Source organism: Podarcis muralis, chromosome 7 (genome assembly GCF_964188315.1).
Source record: "Podarcis muralis chromosome 7, rPodMur119.hap1.1, whole genome shotgun sequence".
Classification (NCBI taxonomy): Eukaryota; Metazoa; Chordata; class Lepidosauria; order Squamata; family Lacertidae; genus Podarcis; species Podarcis muralis.
In genome coordinates, this window is record NC_135661.1 from 28565287 (window position 1) to 28587111 (window position 21825).

Below are 21825 nucleotides of genomic sequence, written 5' to 3' on the forward strand. Positions count from 1 at the left end.
GACCTTCATTTTTGTGTTTGAGTTCTGAGTCATCATTGCTCTGATGATGACATCATTAACCTGAATATCATTGCCTGTATGATGACATCATTAACCTGAATATCATTGCCTGTATGATGACATCATCAACCTAAATTAGGGCTGCCATATGTCTGGGATATGTCAACAACTTTGCAAAAAAAAAAAAAAAGTTCAACAACTTCTATGTGCAGATTTTCACGTTTTGAAATATGGCAACCCTAACATAATATCATTGTCTGGGTGATGACGTCATTAACCTGAATATAATTTCATTTTATTCATAACCTTTCGTTTCTGAATCTGCTTCTTGTACTCTGTAAGAAACGGTGTTCTTTAAACTTTAAGAAATAAATGGATTGTGTGTGTGGGTCTAATCCCATGTTCCTTGCACCTTCCCTCCCCCCACCCTGCCCATTCCTTGATCCAGGTTCAAGAGTTCGAACCTGTCAACGGGAAATACAGCACTCCTGACCTCATCCCGGAAGGCCTGGAGAGCAAAAAGGGAGGGGAGGTTCTCTCTTCGGACCCAAACACGCCTGTCCCAGCCAGCCCAGCTCATGGGCAGGTGGGGCCCACGTTGCAACCAGGTATGGCTGAAACATCCCCACCTGGAACCCTGGAAAGCCACTGCCAACCCATGTGTAGAAAAGGCTGGGCTAGACTCAACATCAGGCAGCTGCTGGATTGATATACAGTGGTACCTTGGGTTACATACGCTTCAGGTTACAGACTCCGCTAACCCAGAAATAGTACCTTGGGTTAAGAACTTTGCTGCAGGATGAGAACAGAAATCGTGCTCCGGCGGTGCGGCAGCAGCAGGAGGCCCCATTAGCTAAAGTGGTGCTTCTGGTTAAGAACAGTTTCAGGTTAAGAATGGACCTCCGGAACGAATTAAGTACTTAACCCGAGGTACCACTGTAATGCAAATTGGGGGGTGGGGAAACTTTGATCCTCCAGATGCTACGGGACTACAATTAGGGTTGTAAAAACCAGTACAACCCGAATGTTGTTGAACTTTTCTTTCAGGTTTTTTTTTTTTAGACAAACCTCAAAGTTGTTGAGTGATTTTTCAATTGACTTGCCTAAGATCCAGGATGTCAATTTCACCTTTAGAATCCTGGTAATGTCCGGGAAAATCCAGGCATATGGCAGCCCTGCTACAATGCCTATCACCCTTGGCCATTGGCTGTGCTTGCAGGGGCTGATGGGAGATGAAGTCCAGCACAACCTGGAGGGCCACTCCTGATACAATGATGGCTAATAGCTGTAGAAACAGAACCGCCAGCCTTAATAATTTCCATGCAAAAGCCCAGAAAGCGGATTTGTGTGCAGGATTTTGCCAAGCTGCTGGCATTTCATTTGCGGGCTTCGTCTCTTGTTTCAGACAAAGCGGACCCACAGCCAGGGATCCCCCAGGAAAAAGATCCACCGGAGCAGAGGGCAAAAAAGCCACGGGAGAGCCAGGTAAGAGGACATCCCTTGAGTTAGGAGGGGCATCCTTGGGGCACAGATAGGGACTTAAGTGTTGCAAGTGGGACATTGAGATGTTGCAGATGGGTTGTTGGCAGCAGGTTAGTTAAAATAATAATAATATTGAATTTCACCCAGAAAGGGATAACCCAGAATAAACTGGGAAAATATATGGGTTGGCATCAAGAAAATACTACTAATAATAACAAAGAAGAAAAAAGAAGGGTAGAAAGAGCAGTGGGGCTGATCCACTAGGGTGAATAGGGCACTGACCCACAGACCCCAGTCTACCTTCCAACAGCCCCCATCAGGATCAGACAAATTCATAATGGAAAGAGCCTGGGGTGATGGAAACTCTGCTTTATGTTCAGGTGCCGGTGAACAGAGAGAAAACGGAGAAGGACGAGAAGGAGGAAGTTGTGGTGGGACAAGCAAAACCAGTCGAAGAGAGCATCGAAGAGGGAGAGAGGGCGGAGCCTGTCCCCGAGCAGCCAGCAAAAGGTGTGGGGCTGATGAGATGCCGTGGGGAGGTGACAGTGCAAGAGCAATGGCTTTTGGGGGTTGACCGGTACCTCAGAACGACCCATCAAACCGGACCCTGCTCTAGTTCGCTTGATGTCATTTTGCACCTGGAGTAGTGAGCCAGTGTGAGGAACGTGGGTTCAAAGCAAATCTTTATTGTCAATGACCAGCACTAAGAAAGAAAGCACGTAGAATTATATAAGTGTGCATAATAGGGTGCAATAAAAAGTAGTGTAAATAAAGCTGCCTCGCACCATAGTGTGCACATGCATAGGATGAGGGGCTATATTATATGACCACACAGCACATAGCTAACCTATGGAACTCACTTCCACTGGAGGCAGTGATGGCCAACAACTTGCATGGTTTTAAAAGCAGAAGATGAGGCTATTATTATATTTGGAACGAGGCCCCAAAGAGGGCCATATTATCCCCACTGCCCCAGGTGCCAATTTCTTATGCAAAGCTGCCTGATGGAAAGCTGTGTTCATCTCCTTGTTGGCTGATGCGAGGCTTTGCTTCCTTCCCTTCCTCCCTGCCTACCCCCCCACCCTGCCCAGCTCCTGCAGATGAGGCCTCCCAGGAGAATGAAAAGCCAGCCGCAAAGTCAGAATCAAATGCCAGCCCCTGTAAAGGAAGCAGTAAAGAATCCAAGTCAGGTAAGAAGCCCCCTCTTTTACCCAGCTCAGCATACATAGTCATAAGCAAATATAACTTTTCTTTTGTTTCTCATATCAAGCGTCAAAAGGGCTGTCCCTTTGGCTGCTACTGCAGATCCTGCTCGGGCTTCTCCCCACCCGCTTCTTTAGGGCCAACAACTTGCTCAAGTTCCTCCAAAATCAATAATAATAATAATAATAATAATAATAATAATAATAATAATAATATATTTATACCCCGCCCATCTGGCTGGGCTTCCCCAGCCACTCTGGGTGGCTTCCAACAAAATATTAAAATACAGTAATGCATCAAACATTAAAAGCTTCCCTAAGCAGGGCTGCCTTCAGATGTCTTCTAAAAGTCTGGTAGTTGTTCTCTTTGACATCTGGTGGGAGGGCGTTCCACAGGGCGGGCGCCACTACCGAGAAGCCTGGTTCCCTGTAACTTGGCTTCTCACAGGTGAGGGAAGCGCCAGAAGGCTCTCGGCGCTGGACCTCAGTGTCCGGGTAGAACGATGGGGGTGGAGACGCTCCTTCAGATATACTGGACTGAGAAATCCTTGATTTCTCAGGATTGATTTGCTTTCTGTCCTGCGCAAGTGTTCTGAAGGGTTTCTTAAATATCCCACCATTACAACTGCAACGTGGGCAGGCAGAGGTCTCAGTGGCACTTGGGGCCCCTAGATGAGGTTTGCCAGGATAAAAGTCAGGGCATCTTCTTCCAGCTGGGCATGGCTTGAATGCCAAGCTCACTCTGGAGCATAGGAGCCAACTTCTAGGGGCCGTGGGGGCTTCAGTCCCCACTATAAAATATTTTAGGGAGACGGGTTCCCACAAAGTTGTTGGGCCTACCCATTCAAATGTTGTGTGTGCACTGCGTCATGTGATCGATTATGCAATGCAGGACTCACAATGTTTTATTCAACTTGGCACCCCTGCTCTGGAAAACCTGCTCCATCACACACTTGAAGGCTGCCAGCTTGGATGGCTTTTGAAGAGGGCTGGTCAAATTCATTGGGGAGAATAAGGCAATCAATGGGAACCAGCCATCATGGCTATGCTCTGCCTCCACTGTCTGTTTCTGAATCCCAGTTGCTGGAAACCAGTGTGTGGGTGGGGGCTCTTGTGCTCAGCTGCTGCTTGCGGTTTCCATTCATGGGCATCTGGTTGGCTACTGTTCTTGGGCCCCAGCAATTAATGAGTCACTTTTGATTAGCAATGAGCGATTACCCTGCATAGAGCCAGTGTTAGGACAGGCAGACTTGATGGATTCCATCCACTTTACTCGGGATATTATTAATTTAGCAGCAACTAGCCATCATTATATTGAACCCCTGCAAGACTCTGGTTTCCCTAAGGATTTCATTTGGTCTGCATTGTTAAGCCACCCCCCTCCAATTCACCCTCTTTTAATGCTTTTCTTTATTAAAAAATAAAACATACATAATGACAAGTGTGCAGAGTAAGACACAAAGAAGAAGAAGAAGAAGAAGAGGAGGAGTACCCACGCAGAAAACAAAACAGAACAAAAAAAAAGTTACCGTAATTAACCCCACCTTAACCTAATTCGGCATTTATAAAAATGAATCCGCCCCTGGTTGTCCACTGTGAGAAGGGAATGCTGGACAGGATGGGCCATTGGCATGACCCATCAGGCCCTTAGTATGTTCTTATGTTTGTGTTCTTGTGATGGGGTGCCCCTGTGTTTTGCTAAGCAGATGATGCCAAGGCAGAAGAAAAGGAGCTGTCAGAGGCTCAGCAGAATGGAGAAAAGGAGGAGGAGGAGGATGGGAAGAAGGACGACAAGAGTGGGATCCGATTCATGTTCAACATCGCTGACGGGGGCTTCACAGGTACACGCGAGCAGGCCCCAACCTCCTGGAAAGCCAGCCTCCCCCTGTGAGACCCTGGTGGCTCAAGCTCTGTTCCTTTATTGGTTAAGATTGGAGGCATGCTTCATTGTTTCCATCTCAGCTCCATATTTTTGGTTGGAAGTTGGGAAGCTCAGAGCAGTGACTTATACAGAGACACGGCGAGCAGCAGTCTCCTCAGAAGGAGGGACAATTCTGATCCAGTTGCATATGATGCATTACCTGCCCCAAGCAGAGGCTGAGAGGAAGGATGCAAAGCTAGGGCAGCAAGCTGGGCAGACACACAGCAGGTAGCTTCCTCTGAGGGCAGATAATTCTGCACATGATGCAGAGAAATGGCAGAATTACCCTCTAACTGGGAGGAGGAGGGAAGGACAGAGCAGTAAGTTATGCAGAGATGCGACAGGCAACCTCCTCTAAGTGTACCTAATTCTGCTATGCATTGGGAATTGTGCATTTCAAACTACAGATTTTTACTGTTTGTGGTTTGTTCTCTTAGATTGCATGCCCTGTGGGGTAGAATTTCTTACTTCAATTACGTACAGAGCCGTGTACATTGATGGCGCTATATAAATAACTGTTCAATATTAATATCAATAATATTGGTAATAATAATAGTAATGATGAATTCACACAGAGCCATAACACAGGATCAGAGGTAAGGCAGAGCCCTGGCAACCCACATAGAAATGTAGGGAAGGGACCCTTAAGGCCCATCTAGCCCAACCCCCATGCAATGCAGGAACCGCAAGAATTTCTTGGCTTGGTTTCCTGGACTCCTGGGCAGCCTGCTGTCACTGGGCTCCCTGTGGAGCTAATAACAGCGGCCTCCCTTCGAGAGTTTGTGCAAGGCTTCCTACCCACAAGGGCTGTGGAAATGCCAAGCATTATTAAACCTCCTCTTGACATTCCAGTCCGCAGCTGGTGTGGCGCCTGAAACGCAGCATCTCTCCGCTCTCGCTTTACAGAACTGCACACGCTGTGGCAGAACGAGGAGAGGGCGGCTGTCTCCTCGGGGAAGATTTACGACATCTGGCACCGGAGGCACGATTACTGGCTCCTGGCAGGAATCGTCACGTATCCTTGGCGTGGTTATGGGAAGTCAGGGCTGGATGCGGCAGTGGTTTCCTTCAGCTGCCTCCTGCTGAGTTAGACCATTGCTCCATATTGCTCAGTATTGCCTAAACTGACTGGTAGCAGGGTTTTAGGCAGAGGTCGCTCCTAGCGCAACCTGGAGGCGCTGTCGGGAATCAAACCTGGAACCTTCTGCATGCGAGGCAGATGCTCTACCCCACTGAGCTATGGCCCTTCCCTGTTCCTGGCCCATGTTCATTTTGCACATATAAGTTGGTGCCACCATGTTTCTGCATTAATGTGGGCTTATTATTATGTTTTGTTTTAAAAATGCCCGCAGATTCGTATTCAGCTCCCTATTTTATCTTGTGTGCGCATTTCCAAAGGTACTTAATCCTGAAATGTGCATTTTGGTATGTTTCTTGAGCTGAGGACTCAAAACAGGGAGAAGTGTGAAATCCAAAGGGCAGTTCACATGCTTATTCGGCCAAGCTGCATACACAGAGATATAATAACCTAGGCAGCTGCCCAATCTGAGTCAGACCATTGGTCCATCTAGCTCAATGTTGTCTACTCTGATGGGAAGGGTCCTACGCAGCCCTACCAGGAGATGGCACTGGGGACTGAGCCAGATGGGCAGCATACAAATCCTTATTATTACTGGATTTTGTGATGAAAACAAATGCATACAAAAAAGGCACATCACAGGGGCAAGTTCATGCAGAACCACAGTTTTTTCTCAGCAGATCTGGCCCTCATAATACCCATTCCATATTTGTAAGAAATCGATTGTTTAGTGTGGTGGCACCTACACTTTGGAACCCCCTGCCTATTGAGATCAGGCAGACACCTTCACTCTATTCTTCTCAGTGACTGCTAAAATCATTTTTGTTTTAGGCAAGTCTGCCTTGAAATTTAGAAAGGTGATGCAAGTTTTAATCTGTTTTCATTAGTCTATTGTTATTGTAACTTTTTTAAAAAAATGAAATTATTGTTGTTAAATTTTTTTAGTGGTCATTTTATTGCTTTATCTTTTTGGTAAACTGCCCTAACGTGGGGTTTTTTTGGGTTTTTTTACAATCAATTTATTTGAAATAAATGAAATATCAGTGAACATGCAAAAACGCACTCCGTTAGGAGGAATGTGCATGAAGATTCTCTGGGATAATCTTCTATGAAAATTGCCCAAGCTGAAGTGGAAATAGGGCAAACCAAATTTAAGACTGGGAAAAGTAGAAACTGAGAGCTCCCTTCTACATCTTTCTTTTCGTTGGCTGTTCCCAGGCTCTCTTCCTAAAAAGCCTGGCTCCCACCGTGCTGTCCTTCTGTTAACAGGTGAAGACTTTCTTTTTCCAATAGGCTTTTGGGAACTGACTACTTTTAAGGAAAGGGATGGTACTGTGATGTTTTTATTGTTATTATCTATAGTTGTATATTCTATTAATGTTTGATTGTTTTTTAAATTAACCCACCCCCCCACCCCCCGTTTCTATTTTATCTGTAAGCCACCTTGAGTCTCTGTCAGGGGAAAAGGTAGGAATGAATGAATGAAAGGAGATTTTTCAGATGCCAGATGGTTCTGTTGTTCCCTTAACGCCTCTCCTCTCTGCTGCCTAAGTCACGGCTACGCCCGCTGGCAAGACATCCAGAACGACCCGCATTATGTCATCCTGAACGAGCCCTTCAAGTCGGAGATCCACAAGGGTAACTACTTGGAGATGAAGAACAAGTTCCTGGCACGGCGGTTCAAGGTGGGTTTCCAGAAATACCCGTTTGAGAGCGACCACATTTGCAGAGGATAAAACCTATCACCAGGTCTCAGCAGCAGTAGCAAAGACGAGCTTCCATGGACAGAGGCAATGTACCTTTCAGGGTGGACCAGGGCCTTGCAGAGCCAGGCAGAGGCCCAGGCCAGGTAGATAATGTGCCCCCACTTTTTTTACCCTGGGGATAACTGAAGTCTTATAATTAAGTAAGTATATAAATAATTTTCACAAAAGTTATGCTGACAAATAATTTTATTTCAAGGCTTGAACCGTATCTACATATAAAGACAAAATGGAAAATATAGATATACAATAGTACTTTTAAAAAATACATAGGGAAAAGGATTATTTTAAGTATTTACATTTAAAAATGCTTCCCTGGCAATTGTGAATATGCTGACCGAGGCCCCCTTTGGAATAGGAGGCTTGGGCCAAGTGGGCCTGGGGTGGACTGATGTAAATCAGGAGTGGGGAGCATTTGCAGCCCCGCAAATGTTACTGGACTCCCAATTCCCATCAGCCCTGGCCAGAATGATTCAATTGAGGATGTAACATAGCCTGAAGGGTCCCCAGATGTCATCGCTCCTGATGCAAACAGAGACAATTTAAATGGGTGTTTTAAATCTCTGCAGGCTGTCTTGATGTGCATCCCCCTGTGTAATGGGATATTGAAAGGATAAGGCTATCAATGGCGACTAGGCATGATGTCTATTCTCTGCCTCCACAGTAGCAGCAATGCTTCTCAATGGCAGTTGCAGGAAACAAGAGTACTCTTTGGGCTCCTGCTTGTGGGTTTTCCATTAGGGAACCTGCTTGGTCACTGTGAGAACAGGATGCTGGACTAGATGGGCCACTGGCCTGATCCAGCGGGCTCTGCTTATGTTCTCCTGGTCCATGTTTCGCCCATTCTGCTGCTATCTGTATATGAGGCCACCTCTGCATCTTGGAGGATTCTGCAAGGTTGATGGAACGTGCTCCCCGTATCCTCTTTGCAGTTGCTGGAGCAGGCGCTGGTGATTGAGGAGCAGCTCCGCCGGGCAGCGTACCTCAACATGACCCAGGACCCCAATCACCCAGCCATGGCCTTGAACGCCCGCTTGGCTGAAGTGGAGTGCCTTGCTGAGAGCCACCAGCACCTCTCCAAAGAGTCCCTTGCGGGGAACAAGCCCGCCAACGCCGTCCTTCATAAAGGTGGGTCTTTCCCGAAAAGGGACCACTTTCCCTGCTCCCTTATCTCCCTCCACCTCGTCTGCTTCTCCCATGCCAGTTGGGAGAGTGGTGGCTGTAGGCAGTGGCGTAGCGTGGGGGTGCAGGGGGGCTGGCCGCACTGGGCACAACATCTGGGGGGGGGCGTGCTCGCACTCACAGCTCTCTGCCCCTACTAAAATCCATGGGTTAGGGGGCACAAATTACTTGCCTTGCCCCGGGTGCTGACAACCCACGCTACGCCACTGGCTGTAGGAATAACGAGGACGACAGGAGGTTGAAGGCAGGTGAGCTATGCAGAAGCATGCTGGCAAGCATGCTCCAAGCAGGCTGCCGGCTAGTTCTGTAGTAAAAAGGTAAAGGGACCCCTGACCATTAGGTCCAGTCGTGGCTGACTCTGGGGATGCAGCTCTCATCTCGCTTTATTGGCCGAGGGAGCTGGCATACAGCTTCCGGGTCATGTGGCCAGCATAACTAAGCCGCTTTTGGCAAACCAGAGCAGTGCACGGAAATGCCATTTACCTTCCTGCTGGAGCGGTACCTATTTATCTACTTGCACTTGATGTGCTTTCAAACTGCTAGGTTGGCAGGAGCTGGGACCGAGCAACGGGAGCTCACCCTGTCGCGGGGATTCAAACCGCCGACCTTCTGATCGGCAAGCCCTAGGCTCTGTGGTTTAACCCACAGCGCCACCCGCGTCCCGTAGAGTTCTGTAGTCCCGTAGTTCTGTAGAGGCTCCTTTTATTAGCAGAAGTCAACAATTGGAAACAGTAGTGAAACCACTCTGAACATGACGTAGTTCCATCTAAGCACATACACGTGTTAGCAGGTGTTTCCCTAAAATGTTTTCCCTGATCCTTGATTACGTCTGCATCCCCAGTCATGCTGCAGCCAAGCGTTATGTCTAGTAACCAAATCTGTGAGAGGACAAATGATCAGGGGAAAACCCTGTTTGCTAGCCAAGAAGGCAAAAGGTCAGGGAGCGTGGGCACAATGCTCCTTGGCACACTGTTGCATGCATGGTGCGAGGTTTGCCTCAGCACAGGCGGAGTGTCACCTCCACAGTGGCTAAGAGAGGAAAGAGCTTTTTCAGGTTCTAAGGGAACCTGAACTCACACTATCAGCTGTGCTGGGGGAGCACTGGCAAAATGAACTACTCGGATCAACAACAGCAGCAGCAGCAGCAACAACAACTGGAATTTAAATGTCTGCAATCAGTAAATATAACTCTGTGCGTGTTGTGGGTGTGGGAAGGAGGGGAGAGTTTGCACAGTAAGAACACCCCCAAAGGGTATATGACTCATCTCTCTCTGCAGAGAGGGCAGCCAAGATGGAAACCAGGCCTCACGGGGATTGGGAGTTGGAGATGTTTAGCCCAGAAAAGGGGATATGAATCCATCTTCAAATATCAGAAGGGCTGTCCCACGGAAGATGGAGCAAGCTTGCTTCCTCCTGCCCCAGAGTGCAGGACCTGAACCAATGGACTCAAATTGCAAGAAAGGAGATTCCGATTAGACATTAGGAAGAACTTTCTGACGGCAAAAGCTGCTCGACGGTGGAATGCAGCTCCTCAGAAGGTGGTGGACTCCCCTTCATTGGAGATTTTTCAACAGAGGTTGGATGGCCGTTTTTCAGGGATTCTTGAGCTATGATTCCTGCATTGCAGGGGTTTGGACTAGATTGGGGGGTACCTTCCAACTTTACAATTCTGTGCCATCGACTTGCATTTCATAGCTTTTTGGGCATCCCATTGGTTACAATTCTCTCTCAGAATCTGATCCCATAATCAGCCCACCAGGCTCACTTTTCTGTCTAGATCAGGAAAACAATAAATGATTTATTTTATTTTAATTTTTTATAAATGCTGTTGCATTAAAAAACACTAACAATTTTATCATGGGATAGGTTTTCATGGGCTGCACTGTGCTCTGTCAGATGCACCCACACCTAATAGGTTTCCTATGATGGCACATACTAAAATAAAATGTAAGAAATGGCAGCCTAAGTTACACAGAAGGAAAAATCTGCGGTGTTGCCAGATGGGTTGGGTACAGGTTTCTGGGGCTCACAGGTGCCCAACTGTCTTGCAGTCCTAAACCAGCTGGAAGAGCTGCTGAGCGATATGAAAGCCGATGTGACTCGGTTGCCCTCCATGCTTTCCCGCATCCCACCTGTGGCCGCTCGCCTCCAGATGTCCGAGAGAAGCATCCTGAGCCGGCTGACAAACCGGGGGAGCGACCCCAGCATCCAGCAGGTTAGAGGCAGCGTTAAAAGGCATTGGTGCATCAGCATATCCAGAATGAGCTCCTGTTTTCTCTGGAAAGCCTTTCCCCACTAATGGGGGGTGGGCAGGGCTTTGGTTTTTTGTGTGGCCAGATGTTCTGTGTGCAGTGGTAAAGAAATGAGACAAACCATTTATCCATTTGGGATACAATTGCATTCCAGATGTCAAAGAGAACAACAACTACCAGACTTTTGGAAGGCATCTGAAGGCAACCCTGTTTAGGGAAGCTTTTAATGTTTGATGCATTATTGTATTTTAATATTTTGTTGGAATTTTGGAATATTTTGAGTGGCTGGGGAATATTTGGAATATTTTGAGTGGCTGGGGAAGCCCAGCCAGATGGGCGGGGTATAAATAATAAATTATTATTATTATATTATTATTATTCCAAACCATATATCTGTTGGGGATGCAATTGCAATTCAGCTGACCCTGTAGCAGTTCAAATTCAAGCCTATTTCTCATCTTCCCTTACTTGCAACTCCACCCCATTTGAAATTGAGATTATAAATTCCGTGGGGCAGAGGCTTGTTCTTTTGCTAAAGTTATTTTGTACACAGCATCAATCGCCAGCATTTTTTTTAAAAAAATCATTGTAATATTGATGGTTTCTTTGTTTCTAAATGTTATCCACCCAGAGCCTTTGGGGATGGGGTTGGTTTGTGTTTTCAAATAAATGCTCTTCCCCATCTCCTCCCTCTCCAGGCCTCTTTTGGCTCCTCCCAGATCTACAGCAACAACTTTGGCCCAAACTTCCGTGGTCCAGGACCAGGTGGGATTGTCAACTACAGTCAGATGCCCCTGGGACCTTACGTGACGGGTGAGTTGAGGTTCCTTGCAGCTGCCCCCTCTCTTTTCTCTCTCTTTCTTCTCTTAAGAGTACAAATTTTAAAGTGGGGGCCATGAGTCAAAAAACAAAAGGGCATTGGGCAAGCCAGCTGTTTTCTCTCTTATCAATAGATATTTAGCCGTTTGCGAGAGTTTCCTCTGCAGTTCTCATTGCTACGAGAGGTAAGGCCACGCTTATTACTCTCCCATAAACCGTGTTCTGTCATTCTGTCTTTGGGCAGGGTGGGGGTGGCCGGCACTGCTGTGACCAGCTTAGTCTTCCTGCAGGTGGCCAACTTGCAACCTTTGGGGTTTGCGTTGTCACCTGACGGACAAAACCTTCGTTGATTTGATCCCCTGAGCTTTACGCCGTAATTCTAAGGGTGCTTTCTATGGCGCAATCCCCGGTTCACACAGCAAGTCTTCGGAGTAAACATGCAAAAGGTTCTACAGCACAACAATCCATTAATTTTGCTTAGCCAGTTGAATTTGTAGGGAGTCAAAAGGCACCTGAAACAAAAGGCATTCCTCTGTTAAAAGGATTTTTTTTTTTTTAAAAAAAGCATGTGCTCAACATGTACTTTTCCTGGTAAGTACAAAAATAAAATCACAATTCAATAAAAATAATAATTTTAAAAACATTTTGACCAATCAACTATAGCCATCTTCCACCAGCCAATACATTCTAACTCCCCCTCTACCTGATTAATCAGTGCAGCACTCTTTCTTGGTATTAATTAAAATTATGTTAAAATGAGGTGGGGTGGGAGAGCCAACCTTAGGGACCTTGATCAGCAACAGTACCTGGGTGGGCAGATGCAAAATAGGTCAGTGCTTCTCCTTTAAGAGTTGGGGTGGGGAGAGATTTCAGCAGGGAGAGCATGCAGGAATAGCTGACTAGGGGATGCACCTGCTGAAAGTCTCTCTTCTTCGGAACTCTTAAGCACCCCCCTCTTTTCCCTCTTGCGGAACTGCCCGTCTCCCAATCTTGCTCCCTTCCATTATTTGCATGGATTGAAACTCTGAGGTCACTTGCCCAGATATCCTGAGTCTCAGACCTCACCTCTTCCAGCCCACTGGACCTGTCTCTCCTAAGAGCTCTCTGGATCCTGACACCTGCACTGCAAAATGGCCTTTACTGAGAGTTGCCCCCACCTTTTAATCATCACCCTATTTTAACAGCCTTGCCTTTTAAAGCCTCAGTAGCTTTTAAAATGTTTTCTTTCTCTAGTCTTATTTCTTTCTATTAAGTTCATATCCCTTCTTTATTTCTCTGTTAAACTTCACCTCTTGCAATGAACCTGAGAAGGGGGCTTAACTATTTATTCCCCCCCCCCGCACTTGTCCTCACAAACAGCCCCGCAGGTAGGTTAAGCTCAGGTGGCTGAGTGATGATTTGAATCCAGGGCATCCCAAGTGCTATTCTGACACTTTAACAACACTACATTCTGCTCTCTCTAAAATGAATAGATCACTAGAGGAGCTGGCTTTCTTCTGAGAATCTTCATAGAGAAATTTTGGGGGTGAAAAAATTAAATGGATTAGATTTGAATCCCGGGACTCAAAATGGTGGTTTACTTGGGGCTATTCATCTTAATCCTCATGACAACCTGGTAAGGTAGCTTTGGCCAAGAAAGAGAATCTGCACATCAGACTAATCAAAGAGCTTTTGCTTCTCCTCAGGAAGATGAAGTTATTTAACAAACAGTGGATCTCAAATGGGGAATTGTCAGCATCCTTAGCAAACCACAATTCCTGAGTTTATTTATTTGGGGAGCTGTGACATTCAAGTATGCTGTGTTGCTGGTGTATATTTGTTGTGAAAATACTCAAGAGCAAGGACCAATGAATCTGTCGATTTCAGATTATTTCAGTTTCTAAATTTTTCCAGTCTTAAAAAGTCCTCATGCATTTTACCTAATATACACATTTTCTGCAGTATTTCTTAATATACACATTTTTGGCAAGCCATTTAACCTAATGCAATCCATTTTCATTCAATATTTTCACTGTCCATTTATTCTTACTCCCTGCTCAATTCCTGATCCACAAGAGGACCTTTTCTCTTATTCCATGACTAGCACTCAGAAGTCTTTGGTGCTATAATTCAACCTTAAATTGTGATGCATTCTGTAGGTGTCCCCCCCCCCCAATGCTTTTTAAGAACTCAACAGATGTTGTTGGCCCTGGGTGCATGGCAGGGGGTTGGACTAGATGACCCTTGGGGTACCTTCCAACTCTTCAGTCCTAAAACTCTATGAATAATTACCCTTTTTCAAATTTTAAGGAAAGGAACTGGCAGATGGTCCATCCACCATTGGGCCCAGTTCTGTTGTTTATCACAAGAACCACTCTGTGACACCAGGAAACTGGCCAGAAAGAGGTTCTTCCTAAGGTGCTGCCTGGAATATAAGAGGAATGTCACCCTCAGCCCAGTTTGCTGCTGCTGAGAGTCTTCAGGATTGGGCAGAAACCCAGTTTCCCCACACGGCTTCCAATGGCCTCCACATGGCAGCTACTGCCTGCCTCTTAAGTGGACTCTCATTGATGACAGCACAGGTGTTGCTTCTATCTTTAGGTCCAGACTTCCAGTGAAGAGTTTGGGGAAGCAACCTTCCGGGTCCTCACTTGTTTCACAAGAATGTAAGAAGATCCCGCTGGATCAGGTCCATCTAGTCTAGCATCCTGTTCTCATAGTGACCAAGCAGATGCCCCAAAAGGAAACCAGCAAGCAGGATCTGATCACAAAAGCCCTCTCCCCTCATGTGGTTTCCAGTAACTAGCATTCAGAAGCATTGTTGCCTCACAACTATGGAGCCAGAACATAGCCATCAGTAGCCCTGTCCTCAGCTCATCTCCTTCACTTCAGATGCTCCTAGACCAGGCATCTCCTTAACAGAGTTTGAAATCTTGTGGTCCATAATGGCTTCCCAGCTTTTAAAAATGGCATTGGTCAGGCCACATGTTTAATACATAAATTGGCCCTGGCTCATGATGGAAGTACCTCATAGAATCATAGAGTTGGAAGGGACCCTGAGGATCGTCTCAGCCCAACCCCTTGCAGTACATCTGTCCCATACAGGGATCAAACCTGTTATGAGGACCACACTCGAACCAACTGAGCCATCCAGGCTGAACTCAGTCCAAGGAACATAATCCCTCCATTTTTGTCCTTTCAGCAACACCCAATGGACCGCCCTTGAGCCACCTGGATATAAAGGTCCCTGAGCCCCTGAAAGATGGTGCAACCTTAGACTGCAAGGGACAGCATTGCGATGTCATCTGCATTGAAGATTGAAGGCCAGTCTTGGTGGCTCTGGGCTTGCTGTGTTCACATCTCAAAGTGTTCTTCAAAACAAGGACAACCCCCCGCATCCCTTGGGCCATTTCACAAACTTCCTTGAGACAGCAAGATTTTCACTTCCTTGTATCTTGGGTTTTTCTTTCGCACTTTCTTATCGAGGACTTGAAAGGTTTGTTGGCTGGATTACAAATGGATTCTTCGGTTTTTCGCCTGGATGCTGTCCCCCTTTCATACGCAGCTGATTGAGAGACAGGGAGCAGGTGCCAATGTGCTATTCCTCTCTGCCCCCACCCAGAGATGTGTGGCAGTCATGACTCAAGTGGAGAACCTTGCTAATGCCTGTTTGGCCTGTGCTTGGAAAAGGTACAAGCTCACTCTCTGAGCTCAGACGTTGAGCAGGCTAGGTTGGGTAGACTGAATTCTGCTGCTGCTGTGTGTGTCGAGGAGGGTCTGAACTGTGGTTGTGCTCAATCCAGATATGTGTTCAAGACTGAGGATGCAACCCGCATTTGAACGAAAAAGCCAACTGAGGTTCAAAAAGAAAATATGGACACCAAGGTCTCTGTCCAGCCAAAGACTCCCGTCGCTTTCTGCAGGAGTTAATCGTTCAGTTAACTCTCTGCCCCATTGAAATCAGTGGGACTTCAAAGTGTTTAATGTTGTTTGGCTAATGGTCACGGTGTAAAGGATTTAAGGCTTTGCAAGGGTCAAGCAATGTGGTTTTTAATTGGCCCCAGTAATGAGGGATATGAAAGCACCAAGCATGTTCTCTTCAAGGCCCATCTCACATGTGTGCATCTGTTGCTTGATTTCCCTCTGCTCAGTAACCGGCAGGTAAATTTGACTGCACCAAAAAGAGTTGTGGTGGTACAAAAGTTCCGTCTTTGGGGCTTGTGAATGCTCATTCCCAAACAATGCAACGAAGGCATCATGAGCTGTTCTGCTATCCAGTGATGAATGTGCATGTGTGAACCAGGCCTGGGTGTACCTTGATCAAACTTAAAAGGAGATGCATTCATGTGCATTGGGATGTGAACCACCACACAGTAGAAAGTCCTCATTGCCCCTGAGCAAAAACCGGGGCGAGGAGACAAGGGGGACGCATCCCAAAGTGAATCTACAAGTGCCCAGATATGAAAACATCAATCCAGAATTGTTGATTTGATTTTGTCTGTCCACCTGTTGCCATGACCACTCTGGTCTTTCCCATAAAATGAAGACAGCTGTATATAGCTCTTCCAGAGTGTAATCTGAGCTTGGTCCCTTTCCACCTGTATATGCTTGAGCAATCTGTTCAAAGGGCCTGGATGCCTTCCTTTTTACCAAGCCTTCACTAGCTCATACAGAATGTGTCAGTGCCCCCATGCCCATTGTCTAAATCCCCAAAATGTGCCCTGATGTACGGAGAATGCCCTCTGCCCTGGATAGGTGATGGCCGAAGTGAAGAAGAGATCAGTTGCCCCAGGGTTCCAGGCAAACAGGAAGGCAAGGCAAGTTCAGCACCACGGAGAGCGGTCAACCTGTGCGTTTGAAGACCATGGTCAGCAATCCTGCAGCTGACTTAGGCCATAGATCTTAGCAATGTCTTGGAGCAACCTTTATAACCAGGGCTTAGTATTCCTTTAAGTAAAGCCCCCCCCATGACCCTTGAAAGCTGCATCTGGCCATTTAAAGGGGCAGTGCCTTTCTTTGCATCTGCTGACTTCTTCTAAGGCCCCAGGGTTTCAAGCAGTGGAGATACCTCCTCAGGGCAATCCTGACCCTTTGAGGAGTCTGCGGACCAAGGTGTTAGGGGTTTTGTGCCTGTGGCTCCATATGGCGAGGACCAGGGAATGGTTCCATCTCCTTCTTGGGTCTGCCACTGAAGGAGGACTCTGCCTTTGAGGAGTCCTGATCTGTGCCCATGACAAAAACCAGTATTTCCCCAACAACTAGCACCTTCGTATGCATTTTTGATGGGTTACGTGAGTATTGCAGGCACCCAGTGGATGATCCTGGGATGTGTGCCTCAAGTCCCTGCTATTTTGAATGTCCCCCCCACCCCCATTTTCGGATGCTTTCCTGCTATTTATTTCCCCACTGTGCTGTTCAGAGAAGGTTGCACGCTCATCCTTTTCAGCGCATGAGCACAACACTTAGTTACTGGGCAATTGTTTTAACAGATGAACCGAAGCTATTCCCTGACAACAAAGCTTCTCCAGCTCCATTCGATTAAGTGAGGGTGGGAGTTTACTTCCTCATGGTACACACAAGTGCAATGCCAGGAGAGAAAGGCAGAATGTGGAGAAGCCCAGAATGGTTTCCTGTGAGCAGCTCAGGATGCCTTATTAGACTCCTAGATCTTTCTGAACTCTAACATCTGGAAGCCCCATGTCAGCCTTAGCAAACCATGCCCAGGTGAGGGTTGGCCGTTGCTGGACTTCTGATATGCCACACCACTGACCAGCGCTTGCTGGCTGCTGGAAGTTGGGAGTCCTACAAGATCTGGACAGCCCTTGTTGTTGGGGTTGGCCAGAATGGAAAGCACCCCATTTTCCCTCTTCCTGGTCATCGGATTTACTAGTTTTAGCATTGACTCTGCCTGCTTGCCAAACAGTGGCTAGAAGTGTGGTTTTTGCTCTGTACCATTAATGAACTTGGGTCTTAGGAATACAGGCAAATGGATAAAGAGAGGCCTGCATCTAGGTTGCTCATGTGTAGGATTGACAACAAGCCTGCATTTCATTGCTCTGAGCAGGATATCCATATAGTAAACTGATCGGTTTTGCAGTCCAAAAACCAGTGAGCTTTAGAGTCTGCTGGGATCTTCCCCTGAGTTTCTTTCGCTGGCTCCACCCAACCCAAGTCACCACCACCTGCCTGCCATGACCATTTCCCCCTGGCTTTGCCAAGGGTGTTTCAACTCTTCTTTAAGGACCCCTCTTTCCCCCTCCTCCCCTATCTGAGTAGAAAGTCTGGCTCTTAAGCTGGGAGCATAAATGCAGGTGAGACCAGTTAGATTTCCTAACACGGGTTGTGGGGTAATGAGAAAAGTGTTCCAAGCTACTTTGTCATATTGCTCCTGTGTTTTTATTTCTGTGATACCAGCAAGTGGGACATCAAAGCAGTGCTCTCCCCACCCTTGGGTGGCCTTTCTGGCAAGTTTATAATGCCACAAACTGTGTCTCCCCACCCCTTTGAATTCTGTGAGTGTCTCAAAGGGTTTTCCCCCCTGCTTTTTGTTTTTTTATTATTTTTTGTGTTTTAATAAATCATTTAAAAAAGGAAACCTGAGGGAATGGCTGGCTGGTTCTTCTCCTGGGTCCCACCAACCTCCTGCTGTTTGGAAGATGGGAAGAGGCACGTTTACAGAAACACTTTTGACATGACGTTTGTCATTGTAAGGAATGAGGAATCTAGAGTCAATCCGAACCCGCCCTAACCATCGCCTGCTACTACCCCATGATTTAAGGCCCAAGGAGAAAACCTGTGGGTTCATCAGAACCTTAGGTCACCACAGGAAACAAGTGCCAATTTATCAATCTGCCTCGTGAAGCTGCCAGTAAAACAAAAGAGGTTAATTGTGATTCAAGTGACCTGAGGGGTTGTGTTTGGCTCAGGACAGGATTCTAAACAATCCACACAAAAGTACAGCATATAGATTTATTCCAGATTAATAAAATAGCAATATAAGAACTCTGTTACTCAATAAGGGGGGGAAATGATTTATTTATTTATTTATTTATTTATTTATTTATTTATTTATTTATAGGTCACTTGGGGATTTGGGGAATATTTGGGACAAAATGCAGACACCAAAAACTGCAAAGCTTCTTAGCCTAAGCTAGAAGATGCACCCTTATTTCCAAGCTTTGGAACATGGAGTTGTGGCTGCAACTCTGTTTATTCATATGGACCTGACACCTGGTCTGTATGGAAACAGTTGTGCCCTCTGCTTCCTGAAGCCCCGTGGCAGACTATGCCATGCTGGCAATGCAGAAAGTACAGGAGCTATTTGGGCTGAGATGCCAGCAGAGGGTCATGTGGAAAAGATTGTGCCACCTGTCTCGAAGTATGCACCCTACCTTGTGTTAGGGTATTGGACTAGGACCTGGCAGTCCAGAGTTTTCTGTTGTTGAAGGAGCATTCGAGCCTGCTCCCAGGTGGCTCCCCAGCCTAAACAATATTCTCATTCATAAACGATGCCAGTATAAAATCAGTGAGCATTGCAAGGAAGAATCCAACCAACACACACACACACACACACACACACACACACACACACACACTGTTCATATGACCTAGTCTCACTTGCCATTCTTTCCTCATAGGGAACCAGAGGTGGTGTTGTGGTTTGAGTGTTGGACTGGGACCCAGGAGACGAGCGTTAAAATCCCCACACATCCAGGAAGCATGCTGTGTGACCCTGGGACCAGTCACAGCCTTATCAAGCTTGCCTACCTCACAGGGTTGTTGTGGGGGTTCAATGAGGGGGAGGACCATGTATGTCACCTTGAGCAACTTGGAGGAAAATACAATCAATCAATCAATTTTGGGAGCTAGAGGTTCAGCCAGGAAAAATATCAATGTGTCTTCCCTTCCTTCTACTCCTGCCATGTGGTCCAGAGCAGAAATGAGAGAGTAACAATCAAACAGTGTCATAGCTAAGAATTAAGTAAGGAAAATTGATGTGAAACTCTCCCTCATGGTCCCCTTATGGGTTTTGTGGCAGGGCTGCTTCCTAGCCCTGGCAGTGCTTGTTGTGGGAGGACCGTCAGTCAAATTGCACCCTTCTGGTCTTGGTTTCTGCATTGCCAAATTTGTCTTTTTCAAATGTTGTCCTCTAGCTATAGGGAGAGGCAGGGAGTCCTCATCTGCCTGGGAATCTTAAGTGACAGCAAGCAGCCGGTTTCCCAGTGAGCTTGGAAGGAAATGTCTGATTGGAAGAGACAAAATCATGTCTGAAGGCCTTAAAGGAAGCAAAAGGTCAGGAGCTGGACATTTCCCCATAACGCTGGAGATCTGGATCTCAGCTGGCTCTAGAAGGGTCTGTGGGAATCACAAAAGAGGCTCCTCTTGACTTCCCTGCCCCCCCCATGCAGCTGATTTTTTTTTGGGGGGGGGGCGTGGACTAGAAAAGGTTGTTTCCTCCCTGGGGTTCTGCTGGCCACCATAAAAGCAGAAATGGGAAACCACAATTGGCTTCAAGTCACCCTGTGTTGGTTGCACCAAGAATTTCCCTTGGAATAGGCCTGTCAGGGGTGCCACAAGTGAACAACAGGTATTTGTAGAATCATAGAGTTGGAAAGGACCACGAGGGTCACCTAGTCCGACCCTCTCTCCTAATGCAGGAATCTTTTGCCCAACATGGGGCTCACACCCGCGACCCTGAAATTAAGAGTCTCAAGCTCTTATCGACTGAGCTATCTCTTTCTCAAAGGTGCCCTTTTAGTCCCAGAACAAAACTTGAATCAATTGAATGATGAGCCCAGAGTGCAACACACTCATTCTTCCCGGCCTGCCTCCTCCGAATCCTCTTGGAATAAGTTGTTTTTGTTGTGCAACCACATCTAGTCTGACCAGATGAATCGCTCTCAGCACAGAGAAGCAGCGACGAGGCTGCCCATGGCCTCACTGCATGAGTCCCTGTTATGCTTCAATTTTGCTTCTTCCTTAGTATTTTTATTTAGCATTATGGTTTATATCACACTTTTCCTCCAAGAAGCTCAAGGTGGCGTACATGGTTCTCTCCCGCCATTTTTTAATCCTCGCAAAGCAACCCTGTGAGGTAGGTAGGCTGAGAGGCAGCGACTGGCTCCATAAGACTCAGAGATGAGCAGGAATTTGAACCCAAGTCTCCCACAATTAAGAGCATAAGAAGAGCCTGCTGGATCTGGCTGGTGGCCCTTCTTCCTGTTCTTACAGTGGCTGACCAGATGCCTCTTATGAGAAATCCGCAAGCAGGACCTAAGCTGAAGAGCCCTCTCTCCTCTTGCAGTTCTCAGCCCAGTATACCAGTATACCTGAAGGAGCGTCTTCACCCCCAATCATTCTGCCCGGATGCTGAGGTTCAATGCTGAAGGCCTTCTGGCGGTTCCCTCACTGTGAGAAGCCAAGTTACAGGGAACCTGGCAGAGGGCCTTCTTGGTAGTGGCACCCGCCCTGTGGAACGCCCTCCCATCAGATGTCAAAGACATAAACAACTACCTGACATTTAGAAAACATTTGAAGGCAGCCCTGTTCAGGGAAGTTTTTAATGTGTGACATTTTGATGTATTTTTAATCATTGTTGGAAGCCGCCCAGAGTGGCTGGGGAAACCCAGCCAGATGGGCTGGTTACAAATAATAAATTAATTCTTCTTCTTCTTCTTCTTCTCCTCCTCCTCCTCCTCTTCCTCCTCCTCCTCCTTTCTCTCAGAAACTGACATTCAGACGTATTATTGCCTCCATCTGTGAAAGCAGAGTATAGCCACCAAGAGCCCTCTGCTCCAAATTTCTAGTTCAACACTTCACTCTTCACCTCCCCACCCTCCACCAGCCTTCTACATCAAAGCATTATTCTGAAGATGCAATAAAATTTGCAGTTGCAAAGATTATTCTGATGTACCGGGCATAGAAGGACCAAAGGCAGAGACTTTTAGAGGCCAAAGCAATCAGTGCAAAGCAAGCAAATAGGATCTGGTGAGAGCAGGTTGATATGTGGCTTGGCACTGGCCAACCTTGATCTGCCTATTTGCTGCTCCAGAGGGTAGGACCCAAACCAATGGATTCAAATGGCAAGAAAGGAGATTCTAACTATTAGGAAGAACATTCCGACAGTAGGAGCAGCTGGACAGTGGAA

General features: G+C 46.8%; 1 protein-coding gene across 7 annotated transcripts in view; it reads left to right on the forward strand.

Annotated features, from left to right (window-relative positions):
• CHD5 (chromodomain helicase DNA binding protein 5) overlaps positions 1-18699 on the forward strand; it is a 61263-nt gene extending 42564 nt beyond the window's left edge. For 4 of the 7 annotated variants that reach the window (XM_077931452.1, XM_077931453.1, XM_077931455.1 and 1 more), the window contains 11 exons: positions 449-608; positions 1406-1485; positions 1863-1992; positions 2574-2672; positions 4391-4525; positions 5512-5620; positions 7236-7368; positions 8379-8574; positions 10680-10843; positions 11579-11693; positions 14881-18699. In XM_077931452.1, coding sequence (XP_077787578.1) covers positions 449-608; positions 1406-1485; positions 1863-1992; positions 2574-2672; positions 4391-4525; positions 5512-5620; positions 7236-7368; positions 8379-8574; positions 10680-10843; positions 11579-11693; positions 14881-14999 — 1440 coding nt within the window. In that variant the 3' untranslated portion in view covers positions 15000-18699. Of the gene's footprint in view, positions 1-448; positions 609-1405; positions 1486-1862; positions 1993-2573; positions 2673-4390; positions 4526-5511; positions 5621-7235; positions 7369-8378; positions 8575-10679; positions 10844-11578; positions 11694-11833; positions 11885-14279; positions 14540-14880 lie in introns of those variants that run through there. The other 3 variants (XM_077931456.1, XM_077931457.1, XM_077931454.1) reach the window with 3 other exon arrangements.
• Positions 18700-21825: the final 3126 nt, after the last annotated feature.